The 23,087-nt window shown below is 37.1% G+C and overlaps 2 protein-coding genes across 2 annotated transcripts; one reads left to right on the top strand and one right to left on the bottom strand.

Moving 5' to 3' along the window:
- Window positions 1-1,606: 1,606 nt before the first annotated feature.
- On the top strand, window positions 1,607-7,672 carry LOC113117484 (transmembrane protein 68-like). Its single transcript, XM_026286199.1, has 8 exons — window positions 1,607-1,682; window positions 2,023-2,078; window positions 3,353-3,744; window positions 4,459-4,626; window positions 5,362-5,555; window positions 5,636-5,696; window positions 5,809-5,948; window positions 6,441-7,672. The coding sequence occupies exons 3-8, from the start codon at window positions 3,423-3,425 to the stop codon at window positions 6,543-6,545; spliced, it is 990 nt and encodes a 329-aa protein (XP_026141984.1). The 5' UTR covers window positions 1,607-1,682; window positions 2,023-2,078; window positions 3,353-3,422; the 3' UTR covers window positions 6,546-7,672.
- Window positions 6,860-22,680, bottom strand: LOC113040599 (XK-related protein 4-like). Its single transcript, XM_026198902.1, has 3 exons — window positions 22,607-22,680; window positions 22,269-22,492; window positions 6,860-13,182 (listed from the first exon to the last, which is right to left on the bottom strand). Exons 1-3 carry the CDS (start codon window positions 22,678-22,680, stop codon window positions 12,230-12,232), a joined length of 1,251 nt encoding a protein of 416 aa, XP_026054687.1. The 3' UTR covers window positions 6,860-12,229.
- Between the last annotated feature and the right edge of the window lie 407 nt (window positions 22,681-23,087).

The following is a 23,087-nucleotide window of genomic DNA, read 5'->3' as shown; positions in this document are numbered from 1 at the left end:
ACTAGTGACAATAAATGGCTACTTCTACAACCATTTATGTAATTACAGTTATTATTTTGTATTGTTGAATATATATATATATATATATATATATATATATATATATATATATATATATATATATATATATATATATATACACATATGTATATTCAAAAATCTAAACCTTGGAATTATTAAGATTTTTAAATAAAAATGTTGTTTTCAAGGAGATTCTTATGCTCACCAAGGCTGTATTTTTATTATTTTCAAAAATGTTAATTACTTGATTTAATAACTTTTTTTATTTATTTTAAAATATAATGCCCTCCTGTGATGCAAAGCAAGCCAAACATTCAGTGATTTCTGGTTTGGTGCTAAATAAACATCTCTTTTTATTAACAATGTTAAGAGCTGTTTTTGCTGCATAAAATATGTGATATATTACCATTCAAAAGTATGGGATCAGAAATTAATACTTTTATTCAAAAAGGACAAATTAAATTTATCGAAGGTAAATACAATTTTAATGTTACAAAAACATTTATAAATGTTTGTATGTCAAATAAATGCTGTTCTTATGAATTAGGAATAGAGGGACAAGGACCCAAGACTTTTTGCATGAACATTAATATTAGCATTGTTGTCATAAATGGACAGCAGTGGTTTTCCAATATGACTTCAAGATCATAATGCATCTAACAGACACACAGCTTTTCTTGGTTTTGTTGAGCTGGCAAACTCTACAGGAAGCCCCAAACTGGACATGGTCTCTCATCAACAACAGCCTCTTCTTACTCGTCCTCCTCCTCATCAACATCCACAGAACAGCTAAGGTCCTCCAAAAGCTCTTCCCCATCATTAGCTTCAAAATCTACTGAAGAAAATAAAAAATGAAATAAAAGTGTAATGTGTAGCTACTTGATCATCATAAGCTATTTCCTGACCATATTCTGGTATTTTCAAGTGAAAATTTCAAGTGAAAATCAGGAAAAAACATCAATGTTAAATGAGGTTCTCAACCGTTTTGACTCCAGGTACCCCCATTGTCCACAACAATATCCAAAGGCACCATGAATTTTCCTGCTGTTTGTGATTTTTGGATAAGGATTAAGAATTTCTACAAACATTTAAAGATAAATAAATAAATAAATAAATAGTAAGCAGATAAGCAGGTATTAATAAGCAGAAACATATGTATATTCATTATAAAAATGCTAATGGAGTTTTAATAAAAATTTACATAACTAATTACATAATTTATATGATTTTTTAAATCAATCATGATTTCAACAGGATCTAAGTTACCCAAGACCTTTCTATAAGCCTGTCTCATCGTTAATCTTTTAACCGGACTTATAAATAAAAACGACCGCGAAATATATAGCGACATATAAATATACTGATGAATTAAAACGAGGATTAATAAAAGTACTACTACACACATTTAAATCTCGCTGTGCGAGTTCCCCCACTTAAGCTCCAGCTTTGGATATTGCCCGTCAAGTTAAAAGACACTAGCAGTACAGTTACAACACTGACGAGGCGTTTATGAGGGTTTAAGACTTTTATTATTAAATGTTTCGGCCAGACACTGACAGGAGCTGTTTCCTGTTTGTGTCACATGTAAAGAGAGCCGGTTCAGTCAGTAAGGAAAACATTTATTGAAGGCAACAGTGTCTATTTCATCGAGGTATCAAAATGTAAGTAGATTTGAGAAAATAATATTTTTAGACCTTTTAAAACATCTATCCATATGTTTAGTTTTTCGAGTGATCATGTGTGTAATTTTGAAGAAGAGTATGAGCTTTAAAAACGCCGGTTGTTAAATCTGAAGCTGTTGTGAGGTTTGTATGTTTGTTTATAGTCGTTATCCACTGTGTAACGTGTGACAGAACGGCTTAATGTTATGCCTTTCCACGTCACTGTTCATGCGTTTGACATTGTTCATGTAAATGATGTAAATCAGTCTCACGTGTGACTGAGAATTAATTAAAAGAATGAGCAGCTAACTTAACTGTCATCGATGTCGTTTGATTTTAGGGCATTGCTGTGAAGTTGGTATGTTTGGCCGAGCAACACATTTTCGTTTGGAGAAGGTTTGTGTATTTTTTTTTTATAAAACAAACACACACACACACACACACACACACACACACACACACACACACACACACACATACACATACACATACACACACACACACACATATATATATATATATATATATATATATTAATAATAATAATAATTCATCAAATTAATAGTATTAGATTTGCGAGTTAAAGCTGAAGTGTATCATTTCTAGACACCACTGGTATCATTGTATTTCACTGCAAATGTGATGATTGTTGTCAAACAGTCAACCGTCCGTGATTGGTTGGACAAACAGATAACCCCGCCTTAGACTCAGGCTATTGACCTGACGCTATTGAGTCGTTAGTAGTTTAATAAATGTACGCTGTTTACACTTAAAAGTTTATAGGTTGAAGGAACAAGGCATAATTTACCTTGCCTTATCAACAAGCAACCATGTGCATCGTTCTTGAAAGTGAGTTGTACGCTGATTGGCCAGCTATTTAGTGCATTGTGATTAGCTGAATGCCTTTAAGTGTGTGAAGGAAATGTTATGCCAAGTGCCATATTGTGATGCTGTGTCCCGGTGTGACAAGACAAAACCAGTAAAACCCATTACAAACGAGGCATTTGTTGTATCCGGTGGGGGCATAATTACTTATTATAATGATTTATACTGTCTTTTTACGCTTTGCGTATCACGCCACTTAAACATAAAACCACGCCTGCATTTATTATTGGAGAAGTGACAAACAACAGGCGGTGTAATGAAAACTTCCCACATTGTGATGTAGACACGTGGGGCCGTGTTAGAACAAGCTATTTAGGAGGGAGTGATTGACTTAAGTTTTATAAAGAATATCTCTTTGGATTTGAGACTTTAGTCTTTACAACTTCACAGAGCTTCTTTATGCACCAAGAGAAATCGCATCATATGACCCCTTTAAGTCTTGCACATGTATCAAAAGTCATGAGGTTGATCCATTCATGAAGGTCCGTGTTGCTCTAGAACCCACAAAAATCATTTTTTTTTCTTTTCTCATTCATTCATTCATTCATTCATTCATTTATATTTTACAAGACAATTATTTTGAGCCAAAGTTCCTTTGGCTGTTAGGGATGCTGAAACAAGCAGTAATGTTTTGATAGCACCACAAAAATCATAGTTTTTTTTTTTTCATTCTTTGACGCATATTAAACCTAGATAGGAAAAAAAAATTCTAATGTCATAAAAATGACACGCTTCAGCTGGCATTTTAATGTCTGCTATTGTCCGTTTGTGTCTTTCATACCCAGGTCTGCCCTTTGGCAGACTGTTGCCTTGCTCAGCTCATCTGCCACACGGAGAGGCTAACAGGGAAGCAGCATGTCCAGTGGGAATGAGTCCTGTCTGTTTGAGAACGGATCCGTCAGCTTCCTCTCCTGCTTGGTTCATGTGTGGGAGGCTGGGCTCGTGCAGCTCGAAGACTACCTCAGTTTCTTTGAGTATCTGCTCTGGGTTTTCACACCTCTAGCCATAGTCTTCATCCTGCCTTTTCTCATAGTCATCCTCCTCTATCTGTCCATACTCTTCCTCCATGTGTACAAACGTAAGAACCAGTTGAGGGAAGCTTATTCCAATAACCTGTGGGATGGTGCGAGGAAAACTCTGGCAACCCTATGGGATGGACATGGAGCTATTTGGCACGGTATGTAATGGATTTGCTTTTTCCTTTTAAATACATTTATTGAGATCAGGATTGCTACCTTGTTTAAATTAAACTTCTTTGGTCTGGGATTTTTCATGGTGCTCACATACTTTGCATACACTGTGCTGTTGATTTGATTTTTAAGTGATAGACAAGAATAATCAAATCATAATTAAAAAGTGATTTCTAAAGACATGATGCAAGATTTTATATTCTGCATGTGGATTATCAGGCCATGGATGCCCCCCCCCCCATCCATAAACCATCTTTTCTTCTGACAGCAAAATCAATAATGGTTTGATGTTCCTCGCATTAAATTGTGATTTTAGAATGCATAACCATAATGCATAATGTTTTTATCAAGAAGCACATCTAAATAACTGTTTTGTCTGATTCATTGTACCAGTTTAATCTGATTCATTTCAAAGAGTGCATGATATTTCTGAAGATTATAAATCAACACAAAGTAATTTTTGTTGTTGTTGAAAAAGCTATTCATTTTTCTTTCTTTGATAAACAGAAAGTTAAAAAATATTGATTTCAAACTAGAAATCTTTGTAACATTATAACAAGTGTACTTTCACTTTTGGACCATAATTTTGGTTTGCATTGTCAAATATTATTATCCATGTTATTTCATGAAAGGCCTTGCGATGTGTCAAACTTCATATGAATAATTTGCCCCTGATTAATTGGGTATCTATTTTGTGACAGGTTATGAAATTCATGGTTTAGAAAAGATTCCAGACGAAGGACCTGCTCTTATAGTCTACTATCATGGAGCTATTCCTATAGACTACTATTATTTCTTGGCAAGTGTTATCATTCAAAAGGGAAGAACTTGTCATTCGGTGGCTGATCATATTCTGTTCAAGGTCCCAGGTAAAAACAAATTTCATACTGGTGAATTAAGTGATCAGTCAGCCTCTTTTTACCCATGACAGAGTCATTACTCTCTTCCTAATTTCATTGTGATTAACTGAATTTTGGGACAAAACGTGTCCTACAACTTTATCTGCCATTAGTTTAGCAACAATCTCACTTTGTTCTTAACACAAATGCGACCCTGGAGCACAAAAGCAGACTTATGTCATTAGGATATATTTTTAGCAATAGCCAAAAAATCATTGTATTGGTCAAAACTATTGATTTTTATTTTTATGCCAAAAATCATTAGGACATTGAGTAAAGATCATGTTCCTTTAATATTTTGGGGAAATTTTATTTCTGTAAATATATCAAAACATAATTTTTGATTAGCAATATGCATTGCTAAGGACTTAATTTGGACAACTTTAAAGGTGATTTTTCTCAGTATTTAGATGTTTTTGATGTATAAATTTCAATTTTGAAAAAAAAAAAAGTACACTTAAGACTGGTTTTGTGGTCCAGGGTCACACATGATTTATTCATAACCTTAAACATAAATATGTATCTTTTCAAGAAGCACTGACTAACTTCTGTCAAGGCATTGTTGTAAAGTTATTCTACATTGTGACATTCCTTTGCAAATTATACCTTTAGTAAATTCAAGGTCACATACACTCTGATTAATACTTCTATATTTTTCAACTTGCTTTAATTGTGTTCATATTGTCTGTATAATGACCACGGCAGGGTTTAAGCTCCTCTTGGAGGTGTTTAGTGTGATCCACGGGCCGCAGGAGGAGTGTGTGAAGGCCCTGCAGAACGGCCACCTCCTGGGCATCTCTCCTGGAGGAGTTCGGGAGGCCCTGTTCAGTGACGAGACATACCCTCTACTCTGGGGCAAACGCAAAGGATTTGCACAAGTGGCCATTGACTCTAAAGTGGTCAGTGACTGTCCCTCTTCTTCTGCTCCTTTCATGCATACCAGTTTTATTGTACTAAGAGTCTTGATTTGTCCCTATAGCCAGTTATACCCATGTTTACTCGAAACCTGAGGGAGGGATTTCGCTCACTTGGAACATTAAGTGAGTCATGGACAAAAAAAGCTGCACTTTCACACAATTGTAAATGGCATTCTGAATAGATTATGGAAGAGCTCAATGATTCAATCTTTAATTCATCTGGATATTCATTCAGGATTTTACCGCTGGGTGTATGAGAGGTTTCGCCTACCGATAGCACCCATTTATGGAGGATTTCCAGTCAAATTTCGCACATACTTGGGTGACCCCATTCCATACGACCCCAAACTCAACGCGGCTGAGTTGGCTGAAAAGGTAGGACTCCAGAAGTTTTGTTTTTATAACTCTAGTTCTGTAAAGGACTGACTTTTTGTTCATTTGCTGAGCTGGTGTTTTGCAAAAAAATTAATAAAAATATAAGACCTCTACACCGTCCCGACAAGTCCTGACCTACTGTTGACTGCACAACATACTCCAGCACCATTTGTTTACACCGTCCCCTAAGGGAACGTTCCACCCAAGGCTGGTGATCGCCATTCATCATGTATGCAGGTGTACACAAGTACATTTTTAATTCAAGCTAGATCTAAAAGCCATTGCTAAAAATCACAACCCCTGGACATTTTATTATTTTCTTACATGTGCCTAATGAATAGAATTATGGCTCATGTGCAGAACATGTTTCAGCAAATACAACTAGCACACTGTAAGCAGGCAGTGATAATGTCACATGTTCAATTAATGCCTCTGTTGAGTCAGGATTTGTCATAATTAGTTTATTTTCTTCATTCGAACCCATCTGCTCAGGTGCAACAAGCAGTTCAAGCACTTATCGACAAACACCAGAAGATACCTGGAAACATCCTCCGAGCTCTTCTAGAGCGATTCCAAAGGGAACACAAAGAAGATTAGACCACTTGCCTTCTCTCAGATTGAAAAAAAAATATGCTTCAAGCTTAATTAATCTGAATACTAGAGATTTTATAATATTGTTACATTATAAGATTAGCAACTACGTTACTGACACTATTGGGACTATTAGCATGCACTGCAGTGTTGTATATCAAATAATGGTGTGTGTCTTTGTAACATCTGGTTACATCTGGTCTTGTGCATTTCAAAGTTTTTTTTATTTTTTAATTTACAACTTACTTGCACATTTTGATTTTATTCAAAGGACCACTGCCAAAATAGTTTCCACAAAGCCTTTGGTTGTGTTGTGTGTGTTTTCTTTTTTTTTTTTTATGTCCTTTTAAAAATATAACATTCTGTCCTGGAAATCGATAATATTTATCTACCTGAAGGAAAATTGTGCATGATGTGATTTTTGGGATTTTGTAAGCACACTTAATAATAATGATGAGCGATACATGCTTGAACATTTGTTGTTGGATGTTGATCAATATTTACAGTTTTACTTTTTTACTTGTACTTTAGGTGAACTGCTATCTATTTAAGCATCAGTTGATATAGGTTTGTCCCACTCTCAGAGGTTATTATAATATTCTGATGATTAAAAAATAAAAATAAAAAAGGCAATTGCTTATGATGTTATTCAGACAACAAAGCATACAGGTTTTTCAGGATTAAGATTTTGTAACATTCCTGAAATGTATTGATTTATGAGTTCATTACATAAAAGCTGTTATATATTATAAGTTGATTAATAAATAATTTATAATATATTTGACCGGTGTGGAAATAATGGCTGTTAATGTTTGATTTTATAAAAGATTTTGTTATTCACAAGACAACTGAATATTCCTGTGGATTCAGTGTTGGTAAAACAGTTTTAATGCACTCTTGTGCTTAATAAACCACTCTCCCATGATCCTCTGGGAGACGATGTCTTGTGTGTGACAAAGATCAAATGTCAGCATGAGCGCAGTCTTAATCACCCTGTCCCGTGATATCCGTGCACATTTGGTGCGTTCGGTGTATGATATACAAATGCACCAGTGTTGCTATTTATAAATCTGTTTGGTATTAACTTACAGCATTTGTGCAACCATTGTAACCCCCCCCCCCAAAAAAAAAAATCACTTGTTGAAAAAAAAATAAAAAAATATTTTTTGGAAGAAAATCTTTATTATTCATGATCTCTCGTTGCATTATACACGTGCTCCTAATTTTCTTTCAGCCTCTCCAGGAGTCTCTTCTTATTAAGGTGTAAAACCTTCATACGAGGTGTGAGAAGACATATTCAGACAGACTAATCACGAAGCCTTGCATTTGTGACAGACTGGTTCTGAAAAAGCAGCATTGCTCATCAGGTGCTTTTTTTCCAATCTTGAAATAGTTAGACATTCTAAAAATTCAACTTATTCACACATCAACTGCGATTCCGAAAGAAGATTGCAAGTAAGTCTAACAAAATGACCACAGTGTACTTTATTAAATGAATTTGGTACTTTGTGTTGCATTAGAATCAAATAAAAATTTACAAAAATCCAATATGTACAAAAATGTAACTTTTTGTTTTTACTCCTCAATTTACAATGAAATCAGATAACAGATTTGATGCATTTTACGCACTTCAGACTTTCATCACACAATACAACTGACTTAAGAGACCGATAATAACGTTTTTTTTTTTTTTTTGCTTTTTTTATGTCATTTAATACATCACATACACCACACTAGTTTTTATCTCTATTATGTAATATATAACTGTCGATCTCTAGTCAATAGACACCCTTCACGACCAGGACTCAGAAAGGAATGTTCTTTTACACATGTACATTTGCATACATTTATTTACAGTTAAATAGCCTTTTGCAAGTCACCATGGAACTTCCGTTGTAACTGAAATACCAGTAAAGTCTGTACATCATTTCCGAACGGCACCGAGTTCATTCAATTACTGTGCTTGTACTAATGTCGTGCTTTATAAATAACCACCGATTATCGTTTATCTAAATGTAACCCCCCACCCCCACCCCAATCTATGGCATTCTAGTTTATCTAAGTATCTATGTCTACATGTGAGGGACTATCATCAATTTGTTTATTCAACAAAAGAAAGCTTCTCAGGTGAATAATAATAAGAATAATGTCACTGTTCATTTCAGCTCTCCGAGTCACTCAGTGTTTGCTAACTGAATCAAAATGCTCTCAATCTTGTAACAGCACGGCCCTTGACCCCTGACTGTCTGGGTCGTCAATTTGATTGTTTACCTGCATATGCAGTTTCATTTCAGTCTGCTTTCTTTGTGTCCGCTTGCAGTGTAAGCACAGTATGCTAATCAATAATGCAACTTCGTCATACTAGCATGACAGCAACTAAACCAAAAGAAACTAACAGAAAATGCCATTTACGAATAATGAATCCGCAAAAAGGCGAGCGTCATTTAAGGCAAATAAAACCGAATCGGCTTCCATGAATTGAATGTTCCCTTGCTTTGAATTGTTGTAAAAGAAGTCCAGCTTTTGAACTCGGCTCTACTGATGTAACAGTAATAAACAGAACAGCCTCCAACTCCTCCGCTCATCCACCGGGACTCCTCCATCTCAATAAATCCCTTCCTATCAGCCACATCAACTACTAGAGCTGGAGAGTGGTCTGTTTAAAATACAGCTTTGAGGTAGGTTACAGGTATGAATTCAGTTTTTCCAGAGCGAATAAATGGTTGACTGTGATATCTCTAGGTTTATTGATAAAACCCAGATAGAAAAGTGCAGGACAAAGATATATAGTTTAGCTTTAACGTTATGATTAGCTTAAATGCTATCACTGTTGGTCTTCCGTCACCACGTTAAGACGAAGAACTACGTACGCAATTCTGACCTTGTAATTTTTAATTAAAATGTCATACTTGAACTGATCAACTGATCATACTTCTTTCTTGTGTTGTGACCTATGCAGGACCCCTCCAATCATTTAGACTTTAATAGTATTTAATTAATAATCTGGCATGTGTGGGGAATATGGCATCAAAACAGGCTATTCAACATCTCCAAACATTAGAACAGCCTTTTGTGTAAAGACCTTGATTCATTCTGCATGTGCTGAACGCATCACATTGCATTGAGTGTTTTAAATTCGTGTCATATTTCAACATGTAAAAACTGAGGCCTCGCAATTGATAAATGGCTGAATAAAGAATGTCACCAAAACTCACTGACAGCCGGTTTATAGGTTGTTCCTCTTAATCTGTGCAGTGTGCTTGGTGTATCACTGAAACAAAAATACTACGGTATTTATGGGAAAGCTAAAAAAAAAAAAGTAGGTCGTTTGAAAAATGATGGATATGCAATATCGCAGAGGTGTGCGATACGTCATTCATCTTCCTTCAAAAATGGTCTTGTGTAGGTGGTGCGGCAATTTCAATCTGAAAATTGCCTAATTGGTGTGCTAACACAAGTTTTTTTTGTGTGCTCTGACTACAGGGGACTCTTTTAGTGGGCTGTTTGGAAAATTTTGCCAAATAGACAAAGTATCATCATCATCCATCACGCAGAGACATGAAAGTATAAGACTCGCTTGGGAAAAATGCTGACGAGATAGGATAGTAGCAAAATAGCTCAAATATACAGGTCTATGTTTCACTGTGGTACTAATTATAGATTCATACTGTATGATCTCATCTAAATCTTTTTTGTATGTGTTCTATTTTATTTTATTTTTTACTTTTTTAGTTGCAACACAATTAGGATCTTCGTCTGCATGTGTGCAGATCGCTGCAGGCTAAAACATCTATGCTTTCAGTTCACTTGTCACCATGGTAGGACATTACAAAACCTCAGGAGTGTTTTGAAACTACAATAAAACCCAAATTACAGTTCAGATATGACAAACTGAAGCAAAACCAATCGAACTGTCCTATATCAGTCATCTCCAAACACTTAAATGGCATTCAGCAAAATAATGTGCACCTTAAGATCCGCCATTTTGTAAGACACATGAAAAAAAAAAAATAATAAATCGAAAGAAAATAGAGCATAAAAAAATGTTACACGTAAAACATTTTTCCCACACTTTCAAAATCGCAAACTATAGGCACATCTAGCTTTTGTCGCAGTAAAATTACACCTTGTCTCTCAATGCTAGTGTAACAACAACCAGAGAAATCTGAGACTCTTTCCTGTGACAAGTTTGTGCTTGTTTTCTATGATTTTTTGTATTTTTCTGCTCTCACTTCCATGTCTCCATAAATGCCTTTGAATATTCAACATAAAGACACAAAGAAGCACTTGCAACTGAACGGAAAATGTAAATCTCTAAAACTTTCATATATAACGGATGCTCTTGGCTGATTTAAAGATACAGTGCTCTTTTAGGCAGATGTGATTTGTTGAACCATGGGGCCCGGAACGTCATTCGGAGCCCATTAGCAAGTCTTGGACTTTGTCGCAGACTACTTATCCCTGACACTTTTGATTTGTAGACTGTGAGTTGGCATTTGAAGAGTCTCATAGAGTGGGTCTTGACTGCACTGCAGAGTTTGGAATAGTACACTTCGCCGGCTGTCTGGATGTGTTGAGAGGCTGAAAATTGACCCCGTTTATTGTCTATGTGTGCCTTTAACTCATTTTACTGTACCGATACAGCACACAAAACACAGACACACCAAAAACCTGACCTAGAGCCTAGAAGAACACTGTATCTTTAACCCTGGAAGATGAAGCACATCCAGGTTCTGTCAGGTACAGTTTGGCGGACACTGTGTGAACTGTGATGGTCACTCTGCTGTGAACCAAACGGATCCTTGTCAGCCCACAGGGGTGAGGTGAATGAGGCCGGATCGCCAAAGGGAGCTGCCAGGAAGTGTTTTCTTGGCCTACTGTCTTCTCTTGAACAAGAAAACAAGTGTGTGTTCTCCCTGTTTTGTCATCCCAAGTGTCTTGGACTCTTGTGATGGTCGCATACTTTCTTTTCTTATCTTTTTTCTTTGTACAGGATTCAAGTAGATGGTTGAAATGCTGCCCTGTTTATATATACAGTTTGTGGACGAGCCACAGTTCAGCGTGGAGTCAGTGTGAGCAAAGCATTTGGCACTGGTACAGAACTGCTGATGAAACACTACTAATAGGTTACAGCACCCTAAACAAGGACGTCTCGAGGCTAATCAGCAGACTCTTTTATTTGTGTACCATCGATGTGATATTTGGACCACTGTTTCTCCAGTGCGGTGGGTAGTCTGTTTGTTTAAATGCCGTTTGTGTGCACTAGATGCTTGGTTTCAAAGGGAGAGGCCTTTGTTTTGCATTTGCTGCAAGAGACAAGCTATAAAGTGTTCTGGATGTCCTCTTGCAGTTTGGAGACGTTGGCTTGAGAACGATCAACTCTGGGAATGAAGGTCTGTACAACACTCAGGAGGACCGAGGGGTTTGTGGTCAATATCAGCCAGTGCAATGACTTTTAGAATCCCAGATATTCCCTGCCATGACGGAAGTAATAAAAAATAAAAAGCAACGAGAGAACAGTTTAAAAAAGATTATTTCATTGGTCCACAAATATGTTGTGCCTATGTTTGTCCATGACAATCAACATCATGGCTAGATGCTATGTATGCAAGGAACGTTATTGCCACAGTCCTGCTGTTTATTCAAGAGGACAGTAATGTGTTCATGTTTGTGTGTTTCCACAGCGCAGGCTACAAGGTGGTCTCGTACTCCAGACGCTCTTGAATCAATGTGTCGTCTTTATATTGGAGGCGTGGGGGGGTCGGAGACGAGTCGATGGCCAGGATGGCCTTACGTAAACTCCTGTCCAGTACGTGCCTCTCCCAGGCAGGGTAGCGGTTCCTGCACAAGTCTATTTTGATAACTGTCTCCTCCAGGCGTGGGGCACGGGAGGAAGGAGTAGAGGGTGCGGTGGGCCGCACCTGAAAGATGGGCACACAACCGTCCCGCTCGCTGTACTTGGCCTCGCGGTCAGCGTCCCTGGCCAGCGTGCCTCCACGGTTGGAGCGCAGGGAGTTGGTGGCACCCTCAGGGGGAAGAGTGAAGTTAGCGGTAGGGTCCTCGAGCTGGACCAGGCTGGCCGAACGGCCAAAGCGTGGCCCATTAGGATGGAAGAAGGCATAGTACATGAGCATGAAAACAATACCAGTGAAGAAGCTAGAGAAGATCACACACAGGGCAGGCACGGCAAATGCATCTGTGCTGGGGGGTGAGCGGTACAGGTACCACAATGTGCTCAGGGCCGTGTTCTCCAACAGGATCATGAAGTAGTAGATGAAGAGACGGTAGCGGGTGCGTCCCTCCTTCACGTTGAACCAGCTGAAGATGTAAATGATTCCCACCACCATGTCAAAGACGATCTCCTCCCACTTGGTGATGCAGAATTCGGTCTCGCAGTGTACGATCCAGAAGGTCATGATGCACCAGTGCAGCACGATGAAGATGCCGAAGTAGAGTTGGAATACTGAGGCGAAGAGAGCGAAGGTCACTACGCGAGCAGCGATGGTGAAGAAGTGCCAACAGAACTGGATGATGACAGCAAGGTAGCTGATGGGCTTCTTGTCATCGCGGGAATCACGCAAGGCTTTCTGGTAGGAGGCCAGAGCCCAGGCCAGTGACACCAGAGAAGCAGCTGCTGTAATCCCTGAAATAAAAAGAGAGAAGTGTCGATTATGGCTGAACATCACAATACTGTCCACCTGTTAATGAACAAAAGAGATATGAGCAAATGGAAAAATACCCACAGTATTTATGTGCAGTATGTTAAGAAAATTTTTAATTATTTAGTCTTTTCTTTAACTGAAACGTGTCAGCTCCTATAATCCAAGTTATTTAAAAAAAATTATATATCCCTGTATGGAATTTTGTTTTTTTATATTTAAAAGATACGACATTGTGTGAGTGCCGTTTTCCTAAATATTAACATATAGTGCAATCACGAATGTGATAATAACTTTATCCAACAGTTGAAAAAACATGAAGTTATTATTCACTGAGTTAAATGTTTGATAAAATTTTATATATTATTACTTTTTTCTGTTACACGAACAAAAATAGTTCCAAACAATGCCATAGTAGATCATTTGTGCTTCTCAGGGCAACACTACAACGCTTTGTTCCTGAATGAATGTTTTTGAACAAATCATTTCAGTCAATGATTCAATAATCCATTTATAAAGACTAAATGAATCAGGCATTTTTAACAAATCTTTTGAACGAATGATTCAATGAATGATTGAATCACCCATTAATCACTCATTAATCACTTGCCACCTCCTATTGGCAATATTTGCCATATTTCTTTATCCATGACAGGCCTAAATCAGCCAAGGTACCAGCATAAAAACACTAAGCAAAATATTGTTATTATTTTCATAATATATATATATATATATATATATATATATAGAGAGAGAGAGAGAGAGAGAGAGAGCGAGAGAGAGAGATTCTCTCGAGCACCTCTATCTTACCATGTCTTTTTTTTTTTTTTTTACAATTATTTTTTTTTATTAATTAATTTACTTATTGATTTTTGTATATATTTTTACTTTCAACCAGGCTCAGATTTTTTTAGGTTCTCAAACTATGAAAATCCATTATAAAAATGTATATATACTATATATAATGTCATCTGCATCACAACCAACAACAATGTTAGTGTACTTGTTTACCTAGGAGAAAGAAACCAAGTCATTGAACAACTTGAGATGAAACATGAAATATGCTTTGTAAAACAAAGAAAAATATACATTTAAACATCACTTGAAAACATATTTTTGCATTTCCATTATGTAAATAGAAAAAAGCCAGTGCATTTCATGTTAACCAGCTATAAATGTAGCTTGACATTTGAAGCACTTCTTGCCCAGATACAACAGGATACTGTTTTCAGACGCAGAATAGGAAGTGCTCACCAAGGCATGCAAATGCATTTATCTCGTTACTACATCGTTATGCATTCCTGACTCTGGAGAATACAATCAGAAGTGGGTAAATTGAGTAGCTTGACCGAGGAAGTGCCCATCAATGGCTCATGCTCCAGTGCTTCTCACAAGCAACCCTCCTATAATGAATGAATTTACAATTTCATATCTAGACCCTCTGGTGATTCACAAGATTTACAAGCTTTGGCCCTAATCAAAACTGATAAATGGTGACTCAAGAAATGAGACTTGTGTTTCATTTTCTATTCAGGGAAAACAGCCTCTGTGGAATTCTGCTAAATGTCACCTTTCCATGTTTATGACTCACTGGCCCATGAGCGAGATGTTATCAATCATGTTCCAAAAAACTTGCTTGTGCTTAATGGAGGAGGCTTTACAAGCCATCTGCACCAGATGGAGTACAGTAAAGCAGCCAGCAGTGACTACAGGTGCGTGAAGCCCGTCTTTACCACTGTGACACTCTGTTCTCGTGGAGTTGGCTGCAATGGTTATGTGCTCAAGCTGCTGGAGTGATCAGTTTCTTGAAAGAGTGAGTGACAGAATACACAGATTCCACACACTGTCCAGTATATCCTCACTGATATAATCACTGCATAGTAAAAAGTATTACATTCATGTTTAAGATTGATACTGAGATAAAATATTAATACAGTAGTTCTGTCTAGAAAAGTTCGGTGGAGGGGGTGGGGGGGTTATAACATGGGGGGGATAAAATTAGGAATAACACATCCAAGATTATTCAAAGGGAACCAAACATGTCAACATAAATTTACAAAAATACATGCAGAAATATGCAGTTGAACCTCGTCTTATTTTTAATTTAATGTTTCTCTATAATCAATTAAAATGTTTGCATTTATATAATATTATGCTTTCTTTCATCTGTAGTTCTAGACAGGCAGCATATGGCTCTCTCACATATTAAACATTTCTCCTGTCAGAAAAAGACTAATAAATCTGACATTCCCACTGCATTGAACTGTTCCTGAGATACCAAGACAGACTTTGAATTCATTAGTTCCCTCATTAATTCTAAATGAAAACCAAGTGTAAATATTCTTGTCTTTACCTGTCAGGTTGACATTCATACCCAAATCTTATCAACACTACACACAGCTTTCAGAATAATGCCCTTCTGTATAATGCTGTAGTGCAAGCAGAAGAGAACTAGAGATAACAGGAAGCTTCAGTGCCGATCAGTTCCTTTAAACAAGCATCAGTAAAAATGCAAATACTCATGTTCTGAAGATAACACCATCGCGGTCCACGGCAATTAATAATTGAATGAGTCCTCATGTAAAATGATGAATGCAAAGATGTGTTAATTTGTGTCCAAATAAAGGTGAGTATTATTTTCATTTCGCAGAGGCTGCAGGCTCACTGTTCGTCAAAGGCTGCAACAGACAGATTTGTTATTTCTCTATCTGTATTCAAATGAACTGTGCATTACAGACACTCTACAGCAAAAAAAAAAAAAAAAAAAAAAAAAAAAATAGTTGATCAATGATTAATATATTAATTGATAGCATAAGATGGTACATTCATAACAGAGAATGTGCACCCTGACCATCTGAAGAGTGATTAAAAGCACAGAATCAACATACATTCATAACATACTAACATACATTCACTTCATCTATCTATCTATCTATCTATCTATCTATCTATCTATCTATCTATCTATCTATCTATCTATCTATCTATCTATCTATCTATCTATCTATCTATCTATCTATCTATCTGTCTGTCTGTCTGTCTGTCTGTCTGTCTGTAGGTCTGTAGGTCTGTCTGTCTGTCTGTCTGTCTGTCTGTAGGTCTGTCTGTCTGTAGGTCTGTCTGTCTGTCTATCTATCTATCTTTTTTTTTCTTATTTACGTGTTTAACCCACTTAGATTAAATCTGGCCCATTATAGCTGGAGAGAGCTGAGGGGGTGTAATGACTACTTTGCAAAGTGGGTTAATTAACTGACAGAGGCCAGGCTATAATTCTTATTCTGTGGGCTATCTGGCCTGTGGCTTGGCTCCGATGCTCTCTACGACAGTGAGGGTGCATGTATTCCCCCCTCCCTCGTATCCTGTGCACGTGCAGCGCATCCTGAGGAGACGGTCGCCACGGGAACCTGCCACAGTCCAGCGTGTCAGGCTGCGAGAGCTGCAACAGTGACGTAATGCTCCTTGCTGTTCCTGCTCATGAGGGCTGCAGTAATTTGGAGAGGGGAGGAGGCCTTAGATGGTGTTGTGTGTTTCTTGTAGGGTGTGTAGTAGCAGCAGGGTTATGCAAACCACAGCATCACTGCAGTATCTTCTTCATCTACTTCTACAGGCCCTTCAAATCCGTTCAAATTAAGGGAATATTTTACCTGTCATAATTTTTCAAAATTTGTGCACCCTCCATGTTGTTATTTTATCTGTGTACACAAGAAGAATTTTAGAGGAATCTTCCTCAAACCAATCTATTGTATGGATTTAAAAACAAAATCTCAAATATGGTGCATGTCTTATGGACTACTTGCTTTTATGGTGTTTATTTGTCCTTTTTGAGCATGTGTCTAAGAAAAAGAGCATGTGTCTATAGAAAAGAGCTGCATGAAGATTCTGAAAAAAAAAATATATATATATTTTTCAACCTTTTTTAATTTAATTCAGTATTTTGTATTTAATCTTTTTCATTGCAAATCTATTAATATTACAGTGTCTGTACATATTCATGTTTCCCATACCAACATATGGCTGGCTGATTTGACAAAAATTGTTACAATTGCACCTGAACAGAAATGCAGTCAAAACAGATGGTTGGGCCACAACTTGACTGAAAATCTTTCTTTTTTATTTTTTTATAAATTTTTTTTTTTTTTTTTTTTTGCTCCCAACAGTGGAGGTATACAAAAAAAATAAAATAAAATAATGTATGGTACAGTAACATGATTTCATCTTCATTTACAAAATTAAATTAAAAAGAGAATCACTGGCTAAGATCTACATAAAATATGAGACCACCAGCAATTTTGAGATTTGAATTGAAAATGTGAATTTGGCACAAAGTAAGCATAAATAAAAATATTTTGTTGAAAAAAAAAAAAAACATAATTTGAATAAATGCTTGGTGCTTCTTTGTTTTCAAATACAATTTAAACAATTAAAGAACAGATAAAAAAAATTCTCAGTAATCACAGTAACATTGTTTTAAGACAGGGATCTTCAACCTTTTCTGTTCTCATGATGGAGAGACACAGTTGTTTCATAATGTATTAAATTAGTTTTTTAAACCTGACCTATATTAACGTACAGCATCATATAAATGTATTAGCATACTTTTTATGATTTGTACATGGTGAAGTCATAAACATTAATGATGTAAGAGCCCTGTTTAAAATTGACAATAAACATACAGTTGATTCTTATGATGCCTTAGTGATTACTTATGTAACTAGAAAAGAAAAAAAAAATGCTAAATCAGTACAAACCATTTAATGGTGTGACAGGGGACACATTTCTGTTTATGACATACTGCTGGGTACATGTTATGAGCAAGACTTTTTCCTACACTGAAGTGTTGCAGGAAATGGTTAGGCTGAGTGGCCCATTATTTATGTGAGCAGGTAGTCCAGAGAGAAGCTACGTAAGGGAAAATAGTGAGAAAAGATATGGCCTTACTGACTGACAGCGTCAGTTGCTGGTAAAGTTAGGGAGGATGCATTTGCAGAGCGAGCAAGGGACAGTCTGAGTTAAAAAAAAAAATCAAATGCGTCCTACATTTCACTACTGCGTGTCTGCCATCTGCCGTCAAATGGTACCCAAGTTGATTTATCTATTTAGAAGACACTGAGCTTTTGAATTGTAACTGTACTGCTGGGTTAAATTTTTACACTTTGCTCAACGTTGTTATTTGACTTGTAAGCGTAGGAGCGACAAATCTCAAAGGAAAGTCTCAGATGAAAGAGTTTGGAGCATCAGACGGCTCTCTGCTCTGCTCTACCAAACACCACGAGCAAAACTGCCTCCAGACCCGCTCCCACTGTCACACGGAGCAGACGCTCAGATCCCCATGCTCAAAAAAAGAGGATATTCGCAGCTCTGTTGTATTAGAAACCAAGACCCCTGCTTTCATAAATCATTTCTCAGCCTTGATGGGAGAAAAATCTGACAGTCCCTGGGCACTTTTGTTTATGGAAGATTATGAAGAACAGAAGACAGCACATAAAGGCACTGAAGCTTTAACTGCTAGGCAGGGTTCTGCAATACACAAAGCCCAAAAGCACAAATCAACAAAATAGCCTTTTATGAACAGCTCTGGCAACATGACCATTTTTTATTGGTTAATGGAGGCTGACTGAAAGGTCACCACAATGTCAAGTTGAAGGTTTTAAGGTGTCACATAAATCTACCCTAGTGTTCTTAGTAGCAATGAGAAACATGATGAGATTATATTCTGTTCTAAAAGTCTCTGTGAAACTACATAACCCCATCCAATTCTGTCTCTTTTCCACTGTGTGGTACATGTGGCTTGGCTTGCTTTTCCACTTCAGTTTAGTACATTATTCACTGATTGTTATAGTTGTGCCGCCACCTCATCTACTGACCACAATACAGCAATTTATTTTTTCAAGTCGCGTGCAATGGTCGCAACTTGAACACAGTAACAAATGATACATTGGTGGATGTTGCTGACTATTTAAATCTAGCGGGTTTGGTGTCTCCGCCAGTTGATGCTGGTAGTGATGATTCTCTCTGACCAATCAGTGATCTGCAGTGTTCATTCATCACATTGTAGTATTGTTATGGATCGCTTGGAAACTCAACCAAAGGTGGTACTAAAGAAAGTACCAGGTATTAGGTACTGTACACAGTAGAAAACCAGCTAAAAGTGAGCTGTACCATGTAAAGTGTAAAAGCTTTATTATTCTTATCTAAGTGCCATCCACTTATACAGGAAAGGACTGATAGGTAAAGTGGTCACACTTTTATTTAAGGACCAATTGTTACTATTAACTACAACTTTTGCCTCAGTAAACTCCTAATTACTGCTTATTAATAGTTAGTTAAGTAGTTGGTATGTTTAGGTATTGGGCAGGATTAATTGATGTAGAATATGGTCATGCAAAACATGTGCTTTATAAGTACTAATAAACTAGTTATATGCATGCTAATAAGCTTCTAGTTAAGAGAGAGAATTGGTGCCTGAACTAAATTGTTACCTGTAAAGCAGGTTTGTTGGTTTAATATGCCTTTTAAGTAATCAATGAATCCACAGTAATAGGTGGGAATACAAAATAGAAATAATTCAAATAATCTCAGTAGCTTTTGCAAGTGACTGTACATTAAAAAAAAATTAAAACAGAAAATCGGTACAAATGTGAGTGCACAAGTGAAAAGAATTTATGTTCTCCCAAATGTAGTAACTGCTGATTATACAACAGATGACAGTCACTTGAACCACATTGGTTTAACAATATAAAATTACATGATTAATTACATCACATGGATTAATAAATTCTGCAAGTGAAACATTTCGAGACTGAACATGGCATCTGATTGTTAGGTCCACATCTCATCACTAACAAGGAGCAATGCTTCTTGCCACAGGCTGAGAGCTGTAGTTCTAACTTTGATGCTGTTAGCAAATGTTCATTGGAACTGTTTTCGGGAAACACTGGGTCTTCAAACTATGTCGGTAATGACAGAATTTGTGACCACAGCGGGCATACTTTTGTGTGCTATAAGTAACAGACCAAAAGGGTTAGGATTGGTTAGCTTAGTACAGTTAGTTTCGGCTGGTAGGACATTATAAAGTACACTGAACTAGTGTACTTTTTCTCCCTTGCTTTCATTTCAGAAATCTGGTCCCCTTACTTTAGAGTGAGCAGACAACTTTATAGTTGAGAAAACCTTAGTGCTTAAATATTAATTTAAGGGGTTTATATCTTCTGGGTTTTGATGAAACCAGGCCTTGGTGATTAGAAAAAAATATACTGTCTGGATCTCAGTTCCCATGAGCAAAGATGGCAGATTTCAAATCCCATTCTTCCAGAGGATCAGAGTATGTCAGCCGAGTAACTGTCATTAAAATGAATGAGAATGTTACCGGATAGCCATCTCCAGGTATTATAGACCTGCTTGCATCAGACGGTCAGTAAATGGACTGTGGCTCACACTACAGGATTTTAAACATCAAGTGATATAAACAAGTTGATTGCTAAACAATGCTATAAAACAGTTCATCTAACTGTTTGCTGTATAATTTGCACAGTTGGTTTTCGCCGTGCCCAAAAATGGTGCATTTCCAAAAAGGTAACCAAACAAAATTGAATTGGTTTAAAGACTTGCTTTTTCCCTTATAAATTCCCACTTTTGGCAACACACTTAAAAAAGCACTCCACTTCACTTCCTTGCAGCAGTCGTTTATGTTCAGTGGCAGCTGAGTTTTTCCTCACTCTGTCCCTCTCCATCACTGTTATATGGACAGGATGAAATGTGCAAAGTGAAGGATGACAGTAAACCTGGGACTTCTCTCTCCTCAGCATTTCCTACCTTCACACTTACAAAGAAGTATGGCAGCACTGTGATAGTATCCACAAAGAAGAAAGAAGAAGTAAGGTTGGAAAATCAGCTGGGCGCCCATTTAAACCATCTTAAAGGCAGTTTGGCCAGATTAGGAGACCAGCTAAACAAGCACTAAATCTTACATTTGAAACTAGCAAGCTAAAACCAGTAAACCACCTTAGGCTGATTTAAGTTAAGGTTTAACTAGAATCAACTTATTCTTGTGTAGCCAGACCTTCAGACTGACGGTAGAAGCAGGGTTTCCAGGTTTTCACAGCAAATACGCCCAATTTGCTAGTCAAAACTAGCCCAAGGCTAGTGGAAATGTCCCCACAATAACACACTTTTGGACGTATTTTAAAGATTCTATACCATGAACTTTAAATATGTCACATACTTTAAAAAAAACAGCATTTCGTTGATCCTGATAAGCGCTCATAATCACAGTTGTAAACACGATGGCTTCCTTCTAACATGAGGGGCTTTGGCATCATGTAGGGGTGCTCGTTGTTAATAGAGAAGATGCGCAAATCCACTTCATTTTCAGCGTTTTTTGGCGCATCTTCTCAGTTAACATAGGCTCTGTGTAGTAACAGCTGCTCTATGTGAAATCACGCACCTGATGGAATTAACCGTTGATTAGAGAACCGGCTTTACTGACGAGATGCGCATAATGATCGGCCGATCGTGATGGGAGCACCCCTAGCATCATGGCATATTTGTATCTAGATGGAAATTTAAAGAATGCGGCACGCATGTCTCCCAATATTACTGAAATGCATGGTGGAAAATGTTTATTGACAAGCTTCTTTCCCATGACTAAGTTGAGATGGTGATGAGACGACTAAAACAAAATTAAAAATGGCTGACAAAATGAACAGTAGGAGTAAGGTCAAATTTGCAGTCAAGCGATATTTCAGTAAAATTTTGAGGTCAAAACAAGGTCAACAGCGTATAGATATATTAAGCACAGCTCACAAAGAGCTCACTTTCAAACTAAGCAGTTTTCTATCAATCGATGTGGGGAATTCACATGACTTAAACATGAACAAAATCTGAGTGGGGAACTATTTTGCCCTTCTGACCATGCAGATTCCTATCGAAATTACTGGATTTCACAGAGCAACGGTAAATGTGACCGCCCATTTAGGAGATCTACTGTAAAAGCAATGGAAGTCCATGAGATGTTCTCCTTAATATAGTGACACAAACATAAATGTGTTTAAGTGCACTTGTGTTGTGTTACCTTGCACAGCCTGGAGTTTGTGAGTCTGTATGATGATACAGAGCTGGAGCACCAGCTGAGGTGCGCTCTCCAGGAACGTGGCCAATAAGTGGAGCATGCTGACATCAGCATACTCGTACACCATCCTCCAGTAGAACCTCCAGCGGTCATTCTCTGCGCTCTGCCTGCTCCTGATGCCCAGGTAGATGGTGTGTAAGTACCTGTGTGAGACACAAAGAAAAGCCCTTTAAACCCTATCTCTCTGAACTCTCACTGAACTCTCAATGACAGGGCAGAATCAGCTTCTGCGACACACACGGCTAGAATATCTCAGTGTTTTGTCTGCTTTTCTTTTAGACCTGACCTTACAACCAGACAGACTGTTCCCAGCTGTGTTGGTCTCTGTGCTGTTTTGTAAACAAGATTTGCCCATTTTGAACTGCTGATGAATTATATGATTTAATGTCAAAGCTGATGACTCAACACAACATCTCAAAAGGATTCAACCAAAAATGGAACATTATGTCATTGCAGCATGAATAGTTAAACACTGAATCCTTTATAATGTGTGTTTCCACAAAATGTAACCTTTATCTTTTTTAATTCATCTTCAAAAAATGATCAGTGAAAGGCGGTGTTTTCTGTTAATTGTTAACTCTAAAGGAAGTTAAATGATAGTATATATTTGAATGTTTTGTTATTGTTTGTTATGTTTTATTCCATTTTCTTTTTATATGAGGTTTGCGAATTTAATACATATCTGCAAACAGTTTTAAACTTTTTTTAGATATAAGCATAAATGAACCTCAATAAAAAGACAACTTTTTATATATATATAAA

Source organism: Carassius auratus, chromosome 2 (assembly GCF_003368295.1).
Source record: "Carassius auratus strain Wakin chromosome 2, ASM336829v1, whole genome shotgun sequence".
Lineage (NCBI taxonomy): Eukaryota > Metazoa > Chordata > Actinopteri > Cypriniformes > Cyprinidae > Carassius > Carassius auratus.
This window is presented reverse-complemented; position numbering and strand designations above follow the sequence as displayed.

Excerpts from the sequence above, each read along its gene's own strand:
- LOC113117484 (XM_026286199.1), top strand. The coding sequence starts at position 3,423 with ATGTCCAGTGGGAATGAGTCCTGTCTGTTTGAGAACGGATCCGTCAGC. Across the intron at positions 3,745-4,458 it reads ACATGGAGCTATTTGGCACG|GTTATGAAATTCATGGTTTA; the intron begins GTATGTAATGGA and ends ATTTTGTGACAG. Across the intron at positions 5,949-6,440 it reads CGGCTGAGTTGGCTGAAAAG|GTGCAACAAGCAGTTCAAGC; the intron begins GTAGGACTCCAG and ends CCATCTGCTCAG.
- LOC113040599 (XM_026198902.1), bottom strand. The coding sequence starts at position 22,680 with ATGGGCAAATCTTGTTTACAAAACAGCACAGAGACCAACACAGCTGGG. Across the intron at positions 22,493-22,606 it reads CTGTCTGGTTGTAAGGTCAG|GGCTTTTCTTTGTGTCTCAC; the intron begins GTCTAAAAGAAA and ends TAGGGTTTAAAG. Across the intron at positions 13,183-22,268 it reads CAAACTCCAGGCTGTGCAAG|GGATTACAGCAGCTGCTTCT; the intron begins GTAACACAACAC and ends TTTTTATTTCAG.